Consider the following 22,402-nt stretch of genomic DNA (forward strand, 5'->3'; position numbering starts at 1 on the left):
GATTCTGTCCTTAATCATCTTACTCTTGTGTAGCTTCTACAATGGGGAATGTGTGAATCTGTCCAAATCTTAATATCCTTGGGGAAGGGTTTTTTCCAGGTCCTGCCACTATCACTAATTCCACTCCTATTGGACAAGTTTTTTTCCTTATTGACCAAAAAAAATGCCTCCAGACAAAGATTATGCAATTGCACGTTGCCTTTGATTAAGAGCAATTAATATTTATTTTATTTATTTGTTTACTGTATTTGTATACCACCTTTCTCAGCCTATCGGCGATTCATTTGTTATGCATTTGTTTTTATCTTGAATCATAAAAAGGAGGAAGGAAAGAAGAAGGAAAAACTGGAAAATGGGATCAACTGTTTTTTAAATTTTCAGATGTTGTATTAAGTGATATTAAAGCATCAGATATACAGTCTATGTTAGTAGTTCCCAACCTGTGGTATATGGACCACCAGTGGTCCGCAAGAATTAAAATATGATCTCCAGCCTCACCATTACTACACCATTGCAACAAGAGCAACTGGTCTTGTAGAACCCTCTTATAGCAGTCGGGCTTTATTTCCTGGAGGATGGACTGGTTGGATCTTCTCGCAGTCCAAGGCACTCTCAGAACTTTCCTCCAACACCACAGTTCAAAAGCATCGATCTTCCTTCGCTCAGCCTTCCCTAAGGTCCAGCTCTCACATCCGTAGGTTACTACAGGGAATACCATGGCTTTGACTATGCGGATCTTTGTTGCCAGTCTGATGTCTCTGCTCTTTACTATTTTATCGAGATTGGACATTGCTCTCCTCCCAAGAAGTAAGCGTCTTCTGATTTCCTGGCCACAGTCTGCATCTGCAGTAATCTTTGCACCTAGAAATACAAAGTCTGTCATGGCCTCCACATTTTCTCCCTCTATTTTCCAGTTGTCAATCATTCTTGTTGCCATAATCTTGGTTTTTTTTTATGTTTAGCTGCAACTCAGATTTTGCGCTTTCTTCTTTCACCTTGATTAGAAGGCTCCTCAGCTCCTCCTCGCTTTTGGCCATCAGAGTGGTGTCATCTGCATATTTGAGGTTGTTAATGTTTCTTCCAGCAATTTTCACCCCACTATTTTCACTATTTTACTATGACACTGTATATAGCGGGTCAGGGCCACCAATGGATTTTGTTATCTATCTTCAAACCAAAGCCCAGCATATCTCATGGCATTGTGCACCCATAAATAGGATGCCTCTCCTCCATACTATTTATATACATAGCATCATGCTCCATTTTTTTTAGAAAAGTAGTAGAGCCTTACTAGATTTTTGTGAACCAAAGTCAATTGTAAAAAAAAAAAATCCACTCAACGTTAAAAAATAATATTTTTAAAAAATGTTGAAGTGTGAAATTTTTTAAAGCAATGAATCTTTGTTCAATTTTTTTTTAGCAAAGCTCAAATTGCACCATTATACACAATTTATTTAGGACTAAGCACCACTGAACACAGTGGGAATCACCTATGAGAAAATATATACAGATTGCTCTTAAATTATACTCATTTGTGATTTCTGCAGCAAGCCTTTTTAACTTGTATGCAGAACACATCATGCGATGTGCGGGGCTGGATGAATGCAAAGCTGGGGTGAAAATTGCTGGAAGAAACATTAACAACCTCAGATATGCAGATGACACCACTCTGATGGCCGAAAGCGAGGAGGAGCTGAGGAGCCTTCTAATCAAGGTGAAAGAAGAAAGCGCAAAAGCCGGGTTGCAGCTAAACGTCAAAAAAACCAAGATTATGGCAACAAGAATGATTGACAACTGGAAAATAGAGGGAGAAAATGTGGAGGCCGTGACAGACTTTGTATTTCTAGGTGCAAAGATTACTGCAGATGCAGACTGTAGCCAGGAAATCAGAAGACGCTTACTTCTTGGGAGGAGAGCAATGTCCAGTCTCGATAAAATAGTGAAGAGTAGAGACATCAGACTGGCAACAAAGATCCGTCTAGTCAAAGCCATGGTATTCCCTGTAGTCACCTACGGATGTGAGAGCTGGACCTTAGGGAAGGCTGAGCGAAGGAAGATCGATGCTTTTGAGCTGTGGTGTTGGAGGAAAGTTCTGAGAGTGCCTTGGACTGCGAGAAGATCCAACCAGTCCATCCTCCAGGAAATAAAACCCGACTGCTCACTGGATGGAAAGATACTAGAGACAAAGTTGAAGTACTTTGGCCACATCATGAGGAGACAGGAAAGCCTAGAGAAGACAATGATGCTGGGGAAAGTGGAAGGCAAAAGGAAGAGGGGCCGACCAAGGGCAAGATGGATGGATGGCATCATTGAAGTGACTGGACTGACCTTGAGGGAGCTGGGGGTGGTGACGGCCGACAGGGAGCTCTGGCGTGGGCTGGTCCATGAGGTCACGAAGAGTCGGAGACGACTGAACGAATGAACAACAACAACAACAACCTCCATACTATTTTTATACATAGCATCATGCTCCATTTTTTTAGAAAAGTAGTAGAGCCTTACTAGATTTTTGTGAACCAAAGTCAATTGTAAAAAAAATTCCACTCGACATTAAAAAAATAATATTTTTTAAAAATGTTGAAGAGTGAAATTTTTTAAAGCAATGAATCTTTGTTCAATTTTTTTTAGGACTAAGCACTAGGCTTGGGTAACAACGGAAAAATTTGTTTCTAAACTCATTTCGTTTTTAGGGGTCCATCGCATTTCATTTTTTTAAAGAATTCCGAAATTTTCCTTTTAAAAATTTCGTAATATACGAAATTTCATATAATTACGAATCGATTCGTTAATGGCGGACGTGATTGCGCAATATGCTAAAAAAACCTCCAAATGGGACAGGGGGAACTTCTGAAGCTTCCCTCTCCCTCTGTTGTTGACTGTTGGTGTGATAAAACAAACAACAACTATAAAACTTGCACCAGGCATGCAAAAATAATTACGAAATAATTACAAAATAATTACGAAACAATAACGAAACAATAACGAAATAAATTGAAAAAATTGTTTCGAATCTAATTTACTCCTCACACTATTCCTGCATGGCTCAATATTGGATCGTAAGCTAATTTAAATAAGAATTAATAACGAATTACGAAATTAACGAACGAAACCGCCCAAGCCTACTAAGCACCACTGAACGCAGTGGGAATCACCTATGAGAAAATATATACAGATTGCTCTTAAATTATACTCATTTGAGATTTCTGCAGCAAGCAAAATAAAATTGATTCCTTCCTTCTTTTTCCCCTTATTGAGCTCATTTGCTATGTCAGCTGCTTGGACAGCTAAATGTGATAACCCATAACTGTTTTTCAAAATGAAATGCAAATTTACTTGTCTTACCTATAGTGCATTTACTTGAAAGCTCGAGTTCATTGATTTATCTTCTCCCTAGAATCTGTGTCTTTGGTCTACAGTATAAAATAGAGTATTAACTTGAGAAAACTACAGTGGAGTTTCATATAAAACCCAATACAGCCACTGGAGGTCAGCACAAACCTGCTGGAAAATTGGGTATGATCCACAAAAGCAAATTTATAATCGGATTACACAAGAACTGTTTGCATGATGTGAAGCAAGCCAAGGGGAAAATGCACAGGCCTAAAGGCTGTGGGTCACTTGAAACAGCAAATGATAGTCTAAAGCAGTTAGAGGTTGCTCAGAATCTCCAGAAAGGAAGGAAATACCCTGGAGAACACAATACCTGAGAGATTTTCCTTTTGAGTAATCCTTATTTTCACAGTGAATTGGTTCAGATTTGTAACCCTACATCCACAACTGACCCAAATACACTATACTACAGGTGGATGCCGTAAGTGTCTCAGCTTTATCTCTATTAGAGTGCTGAACTCCTAGTACAAACACAAGATATTTCCTAAAAAGAGCAGCAGCACCGAAATGAATTCAAAGGAAAATTTACTCGCTCAGGATACAACTGTGAGTCATAGAATCATAGAGTTGGAAGAGACCTCATGGGTCATCCAGTCCAACCATCACCAAGAAGCAGGAATATTGCATTCAAATCACCCCTGACAGATGGCCATCCAGCCTCTGTTTAAAAGCTTCCAAAGAAGGCGCCTCCACCACACTCCAGGGCAGAGAGTTCCACTACTGAACAGCTCTCACAATCAGGAAGTTCTTCCTCATATTCAGGTGGAATCTCCTTTCTTGTAGTTTGAAGCCATTGTTCCGCATCCTAGTCTCCAAGGAAGCAGAAAACAAGCTTGCTCCCTCCACCCTGTGGCTTCCTCTCACATATTTATACATGGCTATCATATCTCCTCTCAGCCTTCTCTTCTTCAGGCTAAACATGCCCAACTCTTTAAGCCGCTCCTCATAGGGCTTGTTCTCCAGACCCTTGATCATTTTAGTCGCCCTCCTCTGGACACATCCCAGCTTGTCAACATCTCCAGGTGTGGTCTAACCAAAGCGGAATAGAGGGGTAGCATGACTTCCCTAGATCTAGACACTATGCTCCTATTGATGCAGGCCAAAATCCTGTTGGCTTTTTTTGCCACCACATCACATTGTTGGCTCATGTTTAACTTGTTGTCCACGCGGACTCCAAAATCTTTTTCACACATACTGCTCTCGAACCAGGCATTGTCCCCCATTCTGTATCTTTCTATCTAGTGTGTCATGCAAATCACAAGTTCTGACTTGTCTCTTCTCCCAAAAAATAAATAAATAATAATTACAAGCCAAGAACAAGCTTGTGCAGCTTGTCACGAAAGAGGCAAGCCAGAAATTGTTAGTTTAGTTGGTTCTGCTTGCACATTGTTCCAATTCTGTAGCTTATACCAACAGACAGCTCAAACACAATAGGACAGGTTTTGCATCATTTAAAACTAGAAATATTTTGGATTTCCCCCCAGATTTTGGAACCCTGAAGGTAATTTTACACAATCTTTCAAACAATTTTGCCATGATAAAAAGTTTGTGTGTGCCAGCAGCAACCAAAGGTGTCCCTATTTTGGAATTCTGAATAAGAAATGGCCAACTTGTACATTTTTATAACTCTGGGTTATTGTAAATACACCCCTGGAGGCAAACAAATTTATCCAACACTATGGAAAGAGAACATTCAACCCACTCAGTTCAGTCATTCAATCCAGAAGTCTAAATAGAGGACTACAGCATAGTTAAGTAAAATCCAGTATGCATAGGCATACACAACTAATTGATAAAACAACTAATTCATTTCTATACTTCGGCTCTATACACACTGGGTTTTACACATGCATGATATGTAAATGTTACATTTATGCATGGATATCCAGTGTATAATTGCCAAGGCAGGTGCATATGAATCAGAGGATACTAATTATGAATTTTCCCATTACACAGTTCAGTAAAAAAACCAGCCTAGCCTGTTGCTATCCTAAATCCTGGAGGAGCAAAATGTAATGCTTGTTGCACCAAAGTAATGCTCGTGGCTCCAAAGATCTTACCTAATGAAAAATGCAAAGTCATGAATATTCTACAGAAAACCAAATCATAATGCCATTACTTGAGTTTTGACAGAAAAGTGATTTATGTACTCAGTGAATAAACATTATAGAATAAAATGTTTCCATTTCACCTCTTATTTGTTTATTTATTTGTTTCCTTCATTTCTACCCCGCCCTTCTCCCACAAGGGGACTCAGGGCGGCTTTACATAAGCATCAGTGATGCTGAAAACATATACATTCAATTAAAAACAGTAAAGTTTGATTAAAACATTATAAAATCATCAAAAAAATCATTTAATTCAACTCTGGATTCATAGCTGAGCCTGGAACCCCAGGTCTCGGTGGTGGCCAAGGGAGCTTTTGCACAGTTAAAGCTTGTGCGCCAGTTGCGCCCGTACCTTGGGAAGTCTGACTTGGCCATGGTGGTCCACGCTCTGGTTACATCCCGAATAGATTACTGCAACGCACTCTATGTGGGGTTGCCTTTGAAGACTGTTCAGAGACTTCAAGTAGTCCAATGGGCAGCAGCTAGATTACTCACCGGAGCGCCATACAGGGAGCATACCACCCCCCTGCTGCGTCAGCTCCACTGGCTGCCGGTCCACCTCTGAGCACAATTCAAAGTGCTGGTCTTGGCCTATAAAACCCTATATGGCTCCGGCCCAGCTTACTTATCCGAACATATCTCTCTCTACGTTCCACCTCATAATTTAAGATCTACTGGGGAGGCCCTGCTCTCGGTCCCACCAGCGTCTCAAATGCATCTGGTGGGGACGAGGGACAGGGCCTTCTCAGTGGTGACCCCCCACTTATGCAATTCACTCCCCAGCGAGATTAGATTGGCATCCTTCCTCCTTACTTTTAGGAAAAAAACTAAAGACGTGGTTTTGGAGCCAGGCCTTTGGCTAGTGGGCACAACAGCACTTTAGGCACTGAACTCGGACAATAGGATTGTTTGAAAATTGGAAATGGCTTTATGACCTGTGATTATGTGATCTGTTCTATGTGGTTATGTAATTGTAATTAATATCCAAGCGAGAGTCCAAAAGTGGCAGGCCCAAACCCAGCACCTCAATCCGTGGGTGATACCAGATGAGAGACTCCCCCCGGGCACACAGAAGACTGGGCGACTTGGAAGGTGCTGAACAGACTGCGCTCTGGCACCACAAGATGCAGAGCCAATCTTAAGAAATGGGGCTACAGGGTGGAATCCACGGCATGCGAGTGTGGAGAAGAACAAACCACTGACCACCTGCTGCAATGCAACCTGAGCCCTGCCACATGCACAATGGAGGACCTCCTTGCGGCAACACCAGAAGCACTCCAAGTGGCCAGATACTGGTCAAAGGACATTTAATCAACTACCAAGTTTGCAAAATCTGTTTTTTTTAAATCTGTTTGTTTGTTTTGTTCTGTTAGAAATGTAATACAATGGTCTGGTTGCTGATAACACGATAAATAAATAAATACTGTTTAATTGTTATGTAATGGATTTTATATTGCTGTTTTATATTGTTGTTTTGATACTGTTAGCATTGAATAGTTGCCTGTGTTAGCCGCCCTGAGACCCCCTTCGGGGGTGAGAAGGGCGGGGTAGAAATGGTCTAAATCAGGGGTCCTCAAACTAAGGCCCAGGGGCCGGAAACGGCCCTCCAAGGTCATTTACCTGACCCTCGCTCAGGGTCAACCTAAGTCTGAAACAACTTGAAAGCACGCAACAACAACATCAATCCTATCTCATCAGCCAAAAGAAGACCCACACTTCCCACTAAAATACTAATAAGTCTATATTTGTTAAAATTGTTCTTCATTTTAATTATTATATTCTTTTAAAGTGTTTTTACACTACAAATACGATATGTGCAGTGTGCATAGGAATTCATTCATGTTTTTTTTTAGTTATAATCCGGCCCTCCAACAGTTTGAGGGATTGTGACCCGGCCCTCTGTTTAAAAAGTTTGAGGACCCCTGGTCTAAATAAATAAATAAATAAATAAATAAATAAATAAATAAATAAATAAATAAATCTTAGCAACTCTAAATATATCTCAGGAGAGAAAAGGAGGTCAAAGTAAAGATTGACTGACAGACAACTTTTAGGTCCTACTGAAAATCTGGAACTTTATTTATTACATATTCCAAACAATAATACAGTCATGGGAAAGGCAACAGAATTCTGAACAATGTTTAATATCAAATACAGCAAAGGCTCATATAGCTATTTCATTTTAAAATGTCTTCCCTTTGTATTTTTTTAAATAAGAAGATATTTAGGAAAGGCAAGCTATCTGTATTTCCTGCAATAGAAAAGGAACAAGTTTGTTTGTTTTCTTTTTTACGCAGCACTTCTGGACTTCTTTGCTTTCGGCTATGTCAATGGGGCACATTACAAGCTTCTATTCGCAGAAGAAATCAATGGCCTAGAAAAGAAGCAATGATTGGCTGTTAGAATCTATTTGCTTTCATGGGAAAATAGGGTTATTCAGATGCAACACTAAATCAAATTTGCCATTATGAACAAGTTCTCCTTCCCACCCCCAGCCATATACACTTACATGCCTTCCCTCCTTTTTCTCCAATCTATATAAATAAAAGTGTAATGTTCGTTTGTGGGATTAACAGAACTCAAAAACCACTGGGGGGATTGACACCAAATTTGGACACCATACACCTAACAACTCTGGGGGGCATCTGCTCCAGCCTCACAGAACCCGACTAGCAACCGTCACCCAGAGGACCGTTTCATCGGCCGCCCCAAGTCCATGGAACAACTTGCTGGAAGATCTCCAACAGCTAAATGAATTGTCAAAATTTAAAAGCCGTCTAAAGACCTATCTCTTCTGGCAGACCTTCCCAGACAGTCCTTAAACATGAATTTTAAAGTTGCGTTCTTTGTTTAATCTCTATTTTATGTATTTTAATATGGATTGTGGCGCAGCTGGCTGAGTGTCAGCTGTATTAAGATCACTCTGACCAAAAGGTCATGAGTTCGAAGCCAGCCTGGGTTGGAGTGGATTTCCAACCAATTATGTGTAGCCTGTTGTTGACCTTTGCAATCCGAAAGACAGTTGCATCTGTCAAGTAGGAAAATTAGGTACCACCTTAGTGGGGAGGCTAAATTAACTAATTTATGAGGCCATAAAAAAGACTCCAGCAAAGCATTCCAGCTGGGAAGCATGCGGGGAATGCGGAAGCACTTCATCAGCATCGCAGATAGACAATGAAAGTGACAGCTCCCCTGGCGGCCAGAAAAAGTTAAAGTGTATGTCTGTATATGTTTGTATGTCAAAAATTGGCCATATATGTGTACAGTGTTATCCACCCTGAGTCCCCTGCGGTGTGAGAAGGGCGGAATATAAAAGCTGTAAATAAATAAATAAATAAATATTTTATAGAAATATGTTTTAATACATATATTTTATAGAAATGCATTTTAATATGTATATATATGGTATTTTTACAATGTTTATGTGTTTTAATTATTCTGCAACCCTCCTTGAGCCACAAGGAGAGATGAGTAAGAGTTATTATTATTATTATTGCCCAATAAAAAGTTATATTAATGGGGCTGCCAGCATAATGGTGAGGCCCGTCTTGGTTTCCTTCAAACATGGCAAGGTTTCTGTTTACCTGTGAGAACATTTCTCTGCATGTAATTTATTAATGATATTTTTAAAATCATGCTCATCAAACGGTGACTCTTCTGTGTCAATCAAGAGATCAAGAGAAATAAAGCTATGACAAAAAAGTTGTCCAAAAATTACACAAAAAGAAAGGAGAGCACTTAACACCCGGGCAAACAGTCCAAATAATAAAGTCCAGCTAGAGATTTCCTATCTAAGTAAGAATTTGGTAAGTTTAGGAAGTGATCCCGTTTTCAGAATCCAAATAAAAAGTGGAAAAAGTGATCAAGTTACTTCTGGGCAATGCCTGTTGCAAAGGAAGCAATAAGGCAGAAGTAAAGAAAGTGGCATATAGCCCAGTCAGGAAAAAAGGCAGCTTTTGGCAACAGGAAGAATATCTAACAGCAAGCACAGTGTCTCCCTTGTACCCAAAGACATCTGTCTGTCTCTCAGTATGTACAGGGCAAGAGCCAAGGACAATAGGGGAACTTCTGTGTTTATTCAGTAATTGCAGCAAAGCAACATAGTTGTGCTTGGTTAGTACTTGGATGGGAGAGCATCAGTGAATACTGGGTGCAATGGGCTATATTTCAAATAAATGTCACCAATTTCTATTTACTATCTTAAACAAGGGAAATACAGTGAAAAAATCAAGAAAGAAGATGGAGAAAATATTTAGAAAATATCTATGTTGGGTTGCCTTTGAAGACGGCCCGGAAGCTCCAAATGGTCCAATGTACAGCAGCCAGGTTACTAACAGGAGCGGCGCTCAGAGAGCATACAATTCCTCTGCTGAACCAGCCCCACTGGCTGCCAGTTTGCTACCGGGCTGGCTTTAGCCTATAAAGCCCTAAACGGTTCCGGCCCAGCTTATCTATCCGAATGCATCTCTTCCTACGAACCCTCCAGGAATTTGAGATCGTCTGAGGAGGCCCTGCTCTCGATCCCGCCTGCTTTGCAAGCACGTCTGGCGGGGACGAGAGACAGGGCCTTCTCTGTGGTGGCCCCTCGGCTGTGGAACTCCATGCCTAGGGACATTAGATCAGCCCCCTCCCTCCTGGCCTTTCGGAAAAAAGTAAAAACTTATCTCTTTGAGCAAGCATTTGGAACCTCCGAATAAATAGACAAACTTGAATTGGAAAATGACCCAGGAACTGCCCAAGACAATGGAACGGATAAGGACTTGAATGAGAGGATATAGTTTTTAGCTTTTAATATTGTTATTATGCCCTGTCTTATGTCTAATTGCACTATAATGGTTCTTTTGCTTATCAATGTATGTATTTTTATGGCATCAAATTGTGCCGATTGTGTACGCCGCTATGAGTCGCCTCCGGGCTGATATGAGCGGGGTAGAAATAATGCAAATATAAATATAAATAAAATAAATAAATAAAAATACAGAAATCAGAGGAAGGATTGGCAGGATAAATATATAAATTGATGATTAAGGATGATCAATATATGATAAGAATAATACAAACTAAATGGCAGAAAGAAGTCAAACAACAGACGGATTACTGAAGGGGATCAAGAAAATTAAATGGAGAAATACAAAGAACTGGGAAGGAAATTTATTTTGAAATGGTATAGGACTCCAGCCCAACTTTCATATATGGTAACAGGGATAAGACCAATGTGTTGGCACTGGGGATTAAATAAAGGATGGTATGCCCATATGTGGTGGGAATGTTCAAAGGTAACACCCTTTGCGGGAAAAATAGTGAAGAAAATGGAAAAACTATTCAAATTATGACTTCAAGTAAATATAGATGCTCATGGGATTATTAGGCAACAATACGATTAATGTAAAAGAACAAGAATTGTTTAAAACCATGATTTTAGCAAGAAGGCAGTGATAGCATAGGGTTGGAAAAATGAAAAAATGAACTATGAAAAACCTGTAATAATTATTTTTATGATCAGGTTCAATCTGACATTTTCGCATGTTTAATTCAGCACGATACGCAGGGTAAAATAAGAGAAATTAAAGATAAATTGGGTTTTTTTGTCATGTCAGGAGTGATTTGAGAAACTGCAAGTCACTTCTGGTGTGAGAGAACTGGTCGTCTGCAAGGATAAATGGATAATTTATATGAAATGGATAAAAAGCGGCTAAGCCAACATAAATATTGTACAGAAACTAAGAAAATTTTGCTCATGGTTAAAGATATAGAGGAAAATATGTGGTCTGGATGATGGATGGTGTCATTGGGAGGATTTTAATAATTTAAAATTAATAAAAATATATTGGATAAAAAGAGAAAAAAATAGACAGCATTTTAGAGGAAGGAACTGGTGAAACCACCTGAGTATTCCTTATTTAAGAAAACCCTTTGGAATCCATGGAGTCTTCATAAGTCCACAGGTAACTTGAAGGCACATACACACACATTGTCACTTGGCTAAATTACCGTATATTTCGGCATATAAGATGACTAGGCGTATAAGATGATCCCCAACTTTTCCAGTTAAAATATAGAGTTTGGGATATATTCACCGTATAAGACTACCCCTCTTCCAACGCACACCAAATAAAAATTTAAAAAGCATCGGATTTGATTTCAATATGGTAATTTTCCTATTACTGTACCTCCTTCTCAGTCTCTCAGATCCGGCACATGCGCACTTGCACCCCTTCAATGAACTCTTCAGGAGCGAGATCTGAGAGGCACAGGAGGAGGTACGATAATAGGATACAAGGGCTGGCCAGACAGGTAAAAGAAGTGTGTTTGTCTGGGCCAAGAGCCACTCTATCTCTTTTTTCCATACCCCGGGCATCCCGGATACCTGCAGCTTGCTCCGCCCTTCACTTACACCTTCCTGGTGAGGCACCCCTTCACCTCACCATCAGGATCACATTAAGTCCACGAATCCTGATGAATGGATTTTCTTCTACCGTACTTGTACAGCGTCGCCCTTAATGCTTTCGTACAGTCGCTGCATACGGCAGGGATGCGGCCACTGCCATTTTTGAGCTCCCCCCACCATATGCGGCAACCACAGATTCTCCAATCCAATTGGAAATTTTAGCACCCACTCTATAAGACGACTCCCGCGTATAAGACTACTCCTGTGTGTAAGACTACACCTGTGTATAAGACTACTTCCATGTATAAGACTACTCCCGCGTATAAGACTACTCCTGCGTGTAAGACTACTTCCGTGTATAAGACTACTTCCGTGTATAAGACTACTCCCGCGTATAAGATGACCCTACATATAAGATGACCCCTGACTTTTGAGAAGATTTTCTTGGGTTGAAAAGTAGTCTTATATGCCAGAATATACGGTAATAGACATCTCAACATGCAAGATGCGTTTCTTTGCTATGGCTACCAGTGATGGCAGTGCAATGATGAGCTAGACCAAAATATTTGTGTGGCAACATTAATGTAACTAGTTCATTTTTAATGTTCTTTTACCTTTGTGGCAACTGTCTCATTTGCTTCCTGATAGACATGCTGTTCTGTGACTAAATTCCTGGGGAAATAACCAACAGTGCCCATCTCGTTCTCATAATGCTGACCGTAAACCTGAAGAAGATACATCCAAGTACAGAATTAAACATCATTATTATTCATTGTACACAAGCTTGATTTTCTTTTGGGAGCAAAGAATGCAGCTGTCTTTTTATATATCGTTTGAAATTAGTTTGATTATCATAAAGTACTAATGAAACATGTTGTTTTTCTGATCAATCATCTTTTGAAAAAGGGATTATATGTGTGTGCATGCAATTATGGTAATGAATTTCTGTGGACTACAAAGCAATACACATTGGCTGCATCCAGTATAGGATCAACACTCATGGATTAGGGAGGTTTAAATCTTCCATTCACTGCAACAATTTTTTTTTCCAAAACTGGTATTGTATGCTGCTGTGAATGCTCATCCTGCAAAGGTGACAACATGGACAAAGCCTGCTTGTTTTCATGGCCCCGGGAATGTTTTTAATAAATAACTTCAATCCAATTTAGGGCCCATTCTCCCTCTTCATTCACAGTAACTCTGAGCCAATTGACCCTAAGCATAAAACAGTCCCCTCTTCAATATACAAGGAAATATAAGGAAAATATAAGGAAATATAATATATAGAAACATTGTCTTTCTTGCTGCATTGAAGCATTTCAGGCTTTTTTGAGAAGATTCTGAGATCTTTTTGTTTTCTCACCCCACTGTTTTTTAGCATAAAATGCTCCATAAGTAAAGGTAAAGGTTTTCCCTGGCATTAAGTCTAGTTGAATCCAACTCTGGGGAGGAGGGGGTGGGGGTGATGGTGGTGGTGCTCATCTCCATTTCTAAGCCAGAGAGCCAATGTTGTCCATAGATACCTCCAAGGTCATGTGGCCGGCATTTTTTTTTTTGTCGTGTCAGGAGCGACCTGAGAAACTGCAAGTCGCTTCTGGTGTGAGAGAATTGGCCGTCTGCAAGGACGTTGCCCAGGGGACGCCCGGATGATTTGATGTTTTATCATCCTTGTGGGAGGCTTCTCTCATGTCCCCGCATGAGGAGCTGGAGTTGATAGAGGGAGCTCATCCACCTCTCCCGGGATTCGAACCTGCGACCTGTCGGTCTGCAGTCCTGCCAGCACAGGGGTTTAACCCACTGTGCCACAGGGGGCTCCATGTGGCCAGCATGACTGCATGGAGCACCATTACCTTCCCACATAAGCGGTGCCTATTGAACTACTCACACTTGCATTTTTTTGAATTGCTAGGTTGGAAGAAGCTGGGGCTAACAGTGGGAGCTCACCCGCTCTGTGGATTGAAATCACCGATCTTCCAATCAGCAAGTTCAGCAGCTCAGTGGTTGAACCCACTGAGCCACCGCAGCCCCAAAATGCTCCACCATAGAAGGAAAGGTGGATATACACCTGGACCTAGAATGTGGAACTATTATAATACAAGTTTAGGATTGTTGTTTTACTTTTTTTACTTTTAAAGTAATGTTTAAAACCTTTTAAAATAAAGTTAATTTTTAAAAATCTATTATTTATTCATAAGTAAGAAGTAGCATTGCTAATTTGTTACTTTTTTTTAATAAGCATTCAAAATGCAAAAAATGGACAAAATGTTCCCAAATTCTTCAAAATATCACTTAAAATATTTTTGAAGTACTGAGTAAACATTATTTGTAACACTAAAATTCAATGTCACATTATTTTTAAAAATATCAATGTTGCGTCCATGCCATTCCAAAAAGTGGCACCTTATAAATAAAGAAATTACTGGGTTGTTGTAGGTTTTTTTGGGCTGTATGGCCATGGTCTAGAGGCATTCTCTCCTGACGTTTCGCCTGCACTTTGGCAAGCATCCTCAGAGGTAGTGAGGTCTGTTGGAACTAGGCAAAAGGATTTATATATCTGTGGAATGACCAGGGTGGGGCAAAGGACTCTTGTCTGCTGGGACTAGGTGTGAATGTTTCAACTGACCACCTTGATTAGCATACAATGGCCTGACTGTGCCTGGGGCAAACCAGAGAAGTCAGCCATAGCAGAGCACCTGACGAACCAACCTGGACACAGCATTTTATTTGAGAACACAGAAATGCTGGACCGCTCTCACAACCACCATGTCAGACTACACAGAGAAGCCATTGAAATACACAAGCATGTGGACAATTTCAACAGAAAGGAGGAAACCATGAAAATAAACAAAATACTGGCTACCAGTATTAAAAAACTCTAAAATTAGAACAGCACAACAACAGAGAGGAAACAAACAAGGACATCTAATTACCTCTCAACAAATGTTTGCCCCAGGCGCAGTCAGGCCATTGTATGCTAATCAAGGTGGTTAGTTGAATACATTCACACTTAGCTCCAGCAGACAAGAGTCCTTTGTCCCACCCTGGTCATTCCACAGATATATAAACCCCTTTTCCTAGTTCCAACAGACCTCACTACCTCTGAGGATGCTTGCCAAAGTGCAGGCAAAACGTCAGGAGAGAATGTCTCTAGACCATGGCCATAGAGCCCAAAAAAACCTACAACAACCCAGTGATTCCGGCCATGAAAGCCTTCGACAATACAAAGAAATTACTTGTGCTATGTCTGAGCCCTGTCTGACCCTCCCTGAAAAGAAGAATTTTGAATATTTTTCCTGCTTCTTTGCCTTTCAAGGATTCTGGCACCTCTTTAAATTGTGTGCGCTAAGTAAATAGCTAAGAAAAGGTAAATATCCTGTTTATATATTGAAAATTCTTACGCTTCCAGCCCAAAATTCTCCAGCTCCTCTTTCTGGCACAAGCTTGGAGTAAACATAGACCAATTCTCCCTTTTTAATATTAATAAATCGGCAGTCCGGTGCATTGTAGTCGTCTTCTGCTCTTGCCAAGGAAATGGCATCTGTGGGATCAAAAACACAGAAACAAACCTGTAAATCTGCAGGTATAGCCTTTCACCTTCATACAAATCAAGAGAACTGCCTGACTTCATCAGTTCCTTTCCAAAGCACAGATTCCTATGAGCCTCTTGAGGTCAGATAATAGATACCCATGCTTTAGTTAAGATACCCACAGCTTGACTTAGGAATGGGGCAATTGCAGTTAAAGAAGTCCAGAAACTTTTAGGTCTCCAGAGTGCACATTCAAAGCAGACAGGTAAACAAACAGAAGTGAGAGAGACTTACACAAACACTCCTCATCCGCACACAGCTTCTCGCTGGCAAGTTTGTCCATAAAAATGCCCTTTGCGATCTGGAATGTAAATCCTAGAGACAGAAGAAATATCAGCAAACGAACAGTGTGTGACATTTTCTTTGCCCGTCCTCTCATTCGCAAGTGCCTTGCTCTCCCTTTCATAAATGCGACAGAAGTGGAGGAATGGATCTCTTTTATAGAAACTCTTTCACATTAGTCTGCAGGGAACCACCTCTCTGGCCAATGGGAAGCGATGAGAGCAACGTTCCATTCTTTTTGCAGAACTGCGGAGGGATCCTTGAGGCCTTGCTTCCTGCTCTACAAACTGTTCGAGGCAATGTCCTTCATAGAATCATAGAATCAAAGAGTTGGACGAGACCTCATGGGCCATCCAGTCCAACCCCCTGCCAAGAAGCAGGAATATTGCATTCAAATCACCCCTGACAGATGGCCATCCAGCCTCTGTTTAAAAGCTTCCATGAAGGAGCTTCCACCACACTCCGGGGCAGAGAGTTCCACTGCTGAACGGCTCTCACAGTCAGGAAGTTCTTCCTCGTGTTCAGATGGAATCTCCTCTCTTGTAGTTTGAAGCCATTGTTCCATGTCCTCGTCTCCAAGGAAGCAGAAACAAGCTTGCACCCTCCTCCCTGTGCCTTCCTCTCACATATTTATACATGGATATCATATCTCCTCTCAGCCTTCAAATTACATTGAGCATATTTTACAAAAGAACAGAAAATTAAGAATCTGTTGATTACACTATGTAACACAATTTTTGTTCCTGGTTTATAAATGTTATTTCCTAATTGGTTCTATCATAAAAACATGGGAAGTTTATTAGACTGCAAAAAAAAACTTTGCTTCTTGTGGGACATCCTGCAGCACGTTTTGCTAGTGCTTTTTAATGAATATCTCATTGACTCTCAACCAATTCAACATAGTTTGTGGCAGTCACAAAAATTATTTATTATTTATTTATTTAGCAATTTTGTATACCGGACTGTGGCCAGGAAATCAGAAGACGCTTACTTCTTGGGAGGAGAGCAATGTCCACTCTCGATAAAATAGTAAAGAGTAGAGACATCAGACTGGCAACAAAGATCCGCCTAGTCAAAGCCATGGTATTCCCTGTAGTCACCTACGGATGTGAGAGCTGGACCTTAGGGAAGGCTGAGCGAAGGAAGATCAATGCTTTTGAACTGTGGTGTTGGAGGAAAGTTCTGAGAGTGCCTTGGACTGCGAGAAGATCCAACCAGTCCATCCTCCAGGAAATAAAGCCCGACTGCTCATTGGAGGGAAGGATACTAGAGACAAAGTTGAAGTACTTTGGCCACATCATGAGGAGACAGCAAAGCCTGGAGAAGACAATTATGCTGGGGAAAGTGGAAGGCAAAAGGAAGAGGGGCCGACCAAGGGCAAGATGGATGGATGGCATCCTTGAAGTGACTGGACTGACCTTGAAGGAGCTGGGGGTGGTGACGGCCGACAGGGAGCTCTGGCGTGGACTGGTCCATGAGGTCACGAAGAGTCGGAGACGACTGAACAAATGAACAACAATGAAAGAATATGGCTGACCTCAATAACAACATACCGGTCTTCTCCCCTCTATTGGGGGACTCGGGTCGGTTTCCAACAATAAAATCACAAAACAATCATTAAAAACATCATATAACATATTCAATTAAAACGTTATAACAGCAAAATGCAATCACATAATAACAATGGTCAGTCGTCATAGTGAATTTGTTGTCCATCATTCATTGTCATCTATCCGATCACAGAAATATTGATTCACTCGTTGAAAGCCAAATCCCATAGCCAGGTTTTCACCTGTTTTCTGAATGACAGAATGGAGGGGGCAGTTCTGATCTCCAGTGGGAGAGATTTCCAGAGTCGAGGGGCCACCACCGAGAAGGCCCTGTCCCTCGTTCCCACCAGACGCGCCTGAGAAGCCGGTGGGGCTGAGAGCAGGGCCCCTCCGGACGATCTTAACAACCTAGATGGTTCATAGGGGAGAATATGTTCGGACAGGTAAACTGGTCCGGAGTCGTTTAAGGCTTTATAGGTTAACACCAGCACTTTTAATTGTGCTCGGAAGCTGATTGGCAGCCAGTGGAGCTGGCGCAACAAAGGAGTAGTATGCTCCCTGTATCCTGCTCGTGTTAGCATTCTGGCTGCCGCACGTTGGACTAGTTGGAGCTTTCGGGCAGTCTTCATAGGCAACCCCACGTAGAGAGCAGGATAATAAATGCTATAATTTATTTGTGCATAAGGCAGACCTTTGTGCTGTTTAAACTCCCGCTTTACCAAAAGCTAGACATTTTTAAACATTTAATTTCCTAATAAACCTCATTTCCATTGCTGAGAGCATAGTAGTATCATATAACCCTCAGTGCTGCAGTGGGTTAAAGCACTGAGTTGCTGAACTTGCTGATTGAAAGGTTGCAGGTTCGAATCCAGGGAGCGCCGTGACCCTTCAGTTGAAACTTCTTTGGACATCCATTCTTGGTATTTGTTTTGTTTTGTTTTTTTAGACTTCTCTTATTTTTTTCTCCCTGTTGGCATTGTTTGCATTTGTACCTTCAATGATCGAATGGTCGCAGGTTCGAATCCGAGGAGCAGCGTGAGCCCCAGCTTCTGCCAAAATAGCAGTTCAAAAACATGCAAAATGTGAGTAGATCAATAGGTACCGCTCCGGCGGGAAGGTAATGGCGCTCTATGCAGTCATGCCAGCCACATGACCTTGGAGGTGTCTATGGACAATGCTGGCTCTTCGGCTTAGAAATAGAGATGAGCACCAACCTCTAGAGTTGGACACAACTGGATTTAATGTCAGGGGAAAACCTTTACCTTTATCTATAAGGACTAGACGTAACAGCAGGTCGTAAGAGATAAGGATTTGCTACTACATTCAGCCAACCACTGTTTGCTGACCTGTCCACATATTCAGATCTACAAATTGACTGAAACGGATTCCAATTTGTTTGAATGTACAAATTACCCAGTTGTAAGAAGTTGGTTTCTCTGTATTAAATTAATTCAAGTTTATTTTACTGTTTTATTAACAACTGAACTAATTTCTAATCAATTGAGCATATTATGTGTGGCTTGTGTCAGCATCATTACACTTCATTCTGTATTCTGAAGCTGTCACAAGTTCAGGCCTCCCTCTTGTAACCGCATATTAATAAATCAATAGCATAAATGTGTTTCTTAATCTCGATTTCCTGACTTTTGACCAATGTCAATTTTCTTGATTTTGCAAAAAACAGAAACAACAACAACACTTTAATTTTTTTCCGCTCTATCTCAAGGGACTCAGAGCGGTTTCCAAGTAACATAAACAATACATACAAGAAAAAATGGCATAAACATAAAATTAACAAGACAATATAAGCATTAAAACCACAATAGCACATATATTTAAAATAATCATGCCTGATCAAGGCAGTTTAAAAGGCCAGGCCGGGCTACTGCGATTTTAGAGGGCCCGGGAAATTAGGTAGAGACTATGGCTGTACATTTCCAGGGCCTAATAGAAGAGAGTGACCTGGGTAATTGATAGAAGAAGAAATGGCCAATTTCAACAGTATCTGGGGCAGAGCTAGAACTAGTCATTCTCAGAGGCTTGTTTAAACCACCAGGTCTTCAGGCTCTTACAAAAGGAGGGGAGGGATGGGGCCTGTCTTATTTCTCTAGGAAGGGCATTCCAGAAGCAAGGGGCCACCACTGAGAAGGCCCTCTCTCTCATCTCCAACAACCGTACTTGTGACGGTGGTGGGAGCAAAAGGAGGGCCACCCCGGAAGATCTTAAAGTTCGTGCTGGTTCATAGAGGGAGATGTGATTGCGAAGATAGATGGGGCCCGAACCGTTTAGGGCTTTATAGGTCATAACCTGCACCTTGAATTTGGCTCGGCAACTTATTGGCAGCCAGTGAAGCTGTTTTAAAAGGGGCGCTGTATGCTCCCTATAGTTTTCTCCACTAAGGAGGCTGGCTGCCGCTCGTACCAATTGGAGCTTCCGGGCCATCTTCAAGGGCAGCCCCACATAGAGCACATTGCAATAGTCCAATCTAGATGTAACCAAGGCATGGACCACGCTGGCCAAGTCAGATTTCATGAGGTATGGTCACAGCTGGCGCACAAGTTTAAGTTGTGCAAAGGCCCTCCCGGCCACCGCCGACACCTGAGCATCAAGTGACAGCGTTGAGTCCAGGAGGACCCCCAAGCTATGGACCTGCACCCTCAGGGGGAGTGTAACCCCGTCAAGCACAGGTTGCCACCCAATACCCCGGTTGGCCCCACAACTGACCAGGAGGGCCTCCGTCTTGTCTGGGTTACGCTTCAACTTGTTAGCCCTCATCCAGTCCATCACAGCAGTCAGACACTGGTTCAAGGTCTGGGAGGTTTCCTTGGAGTTTGGTGGAAATGAGTAGTAGAGTTGGGTGTCATCTGCATACAGATGGCACCCAACTCCAAAACTCCGGATGACCTCATGTAGATATTAAAAAACAAGAGTGGGAATTGGAAGAAGTGATGGTTTAAATCAGGTGTGGGAAAATTGGCTCTCCAATTCTTTTAATTATCACCCAGAAGCGCCAGCAATGTGACTGAGTGAACTGTTGTCCAAAAAATCTTGAAACAACCCCCCCCCCCCCATTTTAAATAATCTGATGTCTCTGGGCAGCACTACTTATGGACTACTCCACTAGTTGTGCATAACCTATTGGAGTTGTATGTCAAAATATTTCAAAACAAAGGTTCCGTGGTATATAGCATGGTGGATATTCCCTTTAAATACAACATAGCCTTTCTGATATGCCTGTCTTCACAAAGACCTGGGACGAAGACAAGAACTTATTCCTTCAGATGCATTCTATTAATGTGAAAGTCTCCAACAAGAGATACATCTATATATATATATATGCTCTGTGCATAATGAGTACCTTAAGAACCAATGAACAAAATCACACCAAATTTGGCAACAAAACGTTTCACAACACAAGGAGTGACCATCACTCAAAAAATTATGATTTTGTCATTTGGGAGTTGTAGTTGCTGGGATTTATAGTTCACCTACAATCAAAGAGCATTCTGAACTCCACCAATGATGGAATTGAACCAAACTTGGCACACAGGACTCCCCTGACCAACAGACAACACTAGAAGGGTTTGGTGGGCACTGACCTTGAGTTTGGGAGTTGTAGTTCACCTACATCCAGAGAGCACTGTGGACTCAAACAATGATGGATCTGGACCAAACTTGGCACAAGCACTCAATACGCCCAAATATGAACACAGATGGAGTTTGGGGGGAAATAGACCTTGACATTTGGGAGTTGTAGTCACTGGGATTCACAGTTCACCTACAACCAAAGAGCTTTCTGAACCCCACAAACGACAGAATTGGGGCAAACTTCCCACACAGAACCCCCATGACCAACAGAAAATACTTAAGGCCGTCCAATCCAAGAAAACATAATCAAAGTCCTCCTGACAAAGAGCCAGCCAGCCATACATCTTGATAGAGATGTAGATAGATATGATTCACACAGAGAGAAATAGTATCCTAGATTTGAAAGGGACCCCTAAAGAAGGACAATGATATGTTGCATGTTCCCAAGTAGGCAAACCAGACAAGAAAATGTAATCAAAGCCCTCCTGACAAAGAGCCATCCAGCCATAGATATAAATAGAAATATATGATTCTCACACACACAGATATAGTATCATAGATTTGAAAGGAACCCCCTAAAGAAGGTCAATATATGCTGCATGTTCCAGAGTGGGCAAACCAGACACTCTCCACATCAACACTGACATAGAAACAAGGAATACTGTTTACCCACAAGCATCAAGACATTACATAGATTAGAAACCATTACTTTATTTTCCAGATCAACAGACTGGGGCACAGCAACGCGTGGCAGGGGACAGCTAGTTACAATATATGGAAAGAAAAACATTCCTTTATTGTTCAGAGCAAGCTACATGACAGATATAGCCTCCTATCAGGTCATCATATGTAGTCAAATCATATTCTACAGCAGTGTTGGAGAACTCTTTCTGTTACAGGTCTCAGGGATATTTCTGCAAGTGGTGTGTGGAATCCAGTCATCAGGGCATAGAGTTAAAAGATAGAAGTGAGTAGGATGTAGTACCTTGGATTTGGAAACATAAGTCTCCTCCGAAGTATCATAGGATTAGCATTAAATAGAATCATAGAGTTGGAAGAGACCACACAGGCCACCCAGTCCAACCCCCTGCCATGCAGGAAAAGCTCAATCAAAGCACCCTGACAGATGGGCATCCAGACTCCAAGGCAGTGAGTTCCACTGTTGAACAGTTCTTACAGTCAGGAAGTTCTTCCTAATGTTCAAGTGGAATCTCCTTTCCTGAAATTTGAACCCATTGCTCCATTGAGTCCTACTTTCCAGGGCAGCTGAAAACAAGCCTTCCCCCACTTCCTTATGACATCCTTTCAGATATTTAAATATGGTGATCATGCCTCTTCCGAAACATCTCTTCTGTAGGCTAAAAATGCTCAGCTCCTCAAGGGGATTTATGGTCTCTGGCCCTTTGATAATTAGTTGCCCTCCTCTGGACACCTTCCAGCTTGTCAATATCTCTTTTCAACTGTGGTGCCCAGAATTGGACACAGTATTCCAGGTGAAGTCTAACCAAA

At 41.4% G+C, this 22,402-nt stretch overlaps 1 protein-coding gene across 1 annotated transcript; it reads right to left on the reverse strand.

Moving 5' to 3' along the window:
• Positions 1 to 7,620: 7,620 nt before the first annotated feature.
• On the reverse strand, positions 7,621 to 15,887 carry OTOR (otoraplin). The gene is made up of 4 exons (XM_067463209.1): positions 15,708 to 15,887; positions 15,285 to 15,424; positions 12,501 to 12,611; positions 7,621 to 7,872 (listed from the first exon to the last, which is right to left on the reverse strand). The coding sequence occupies exons 1-4, from the start codon at positions 15,877 to 15,879 to the stop codon at positions 7,849 to 7,851; spliced, it is 447 nt and encodes a 148-aa protein (XP_067319310.1). The 5' UTR covers positions 15,880 to 15,887; the 3' UTR covers positions 7,621 to 7,848.
• Between the last annotated feature and the right edge of the window lie 6,515 nt (positions 15,888 to 22,402).

Source organism: Anolis sagrei, chromosome 1, assembly GCF_037176765.1.
Source record: "Anolis sagrei isolate rAnoSag1 chromosome 1, rAnoSag1.mat, whole genome shotgun sequence".
In the NCBI taxonomy this organism is placed as follows: Eukaryota; Metazoa; Chordata; class Lepidosauria; order Squamata; family Dactyloidae; genus Anolis; species Anolis sagrei.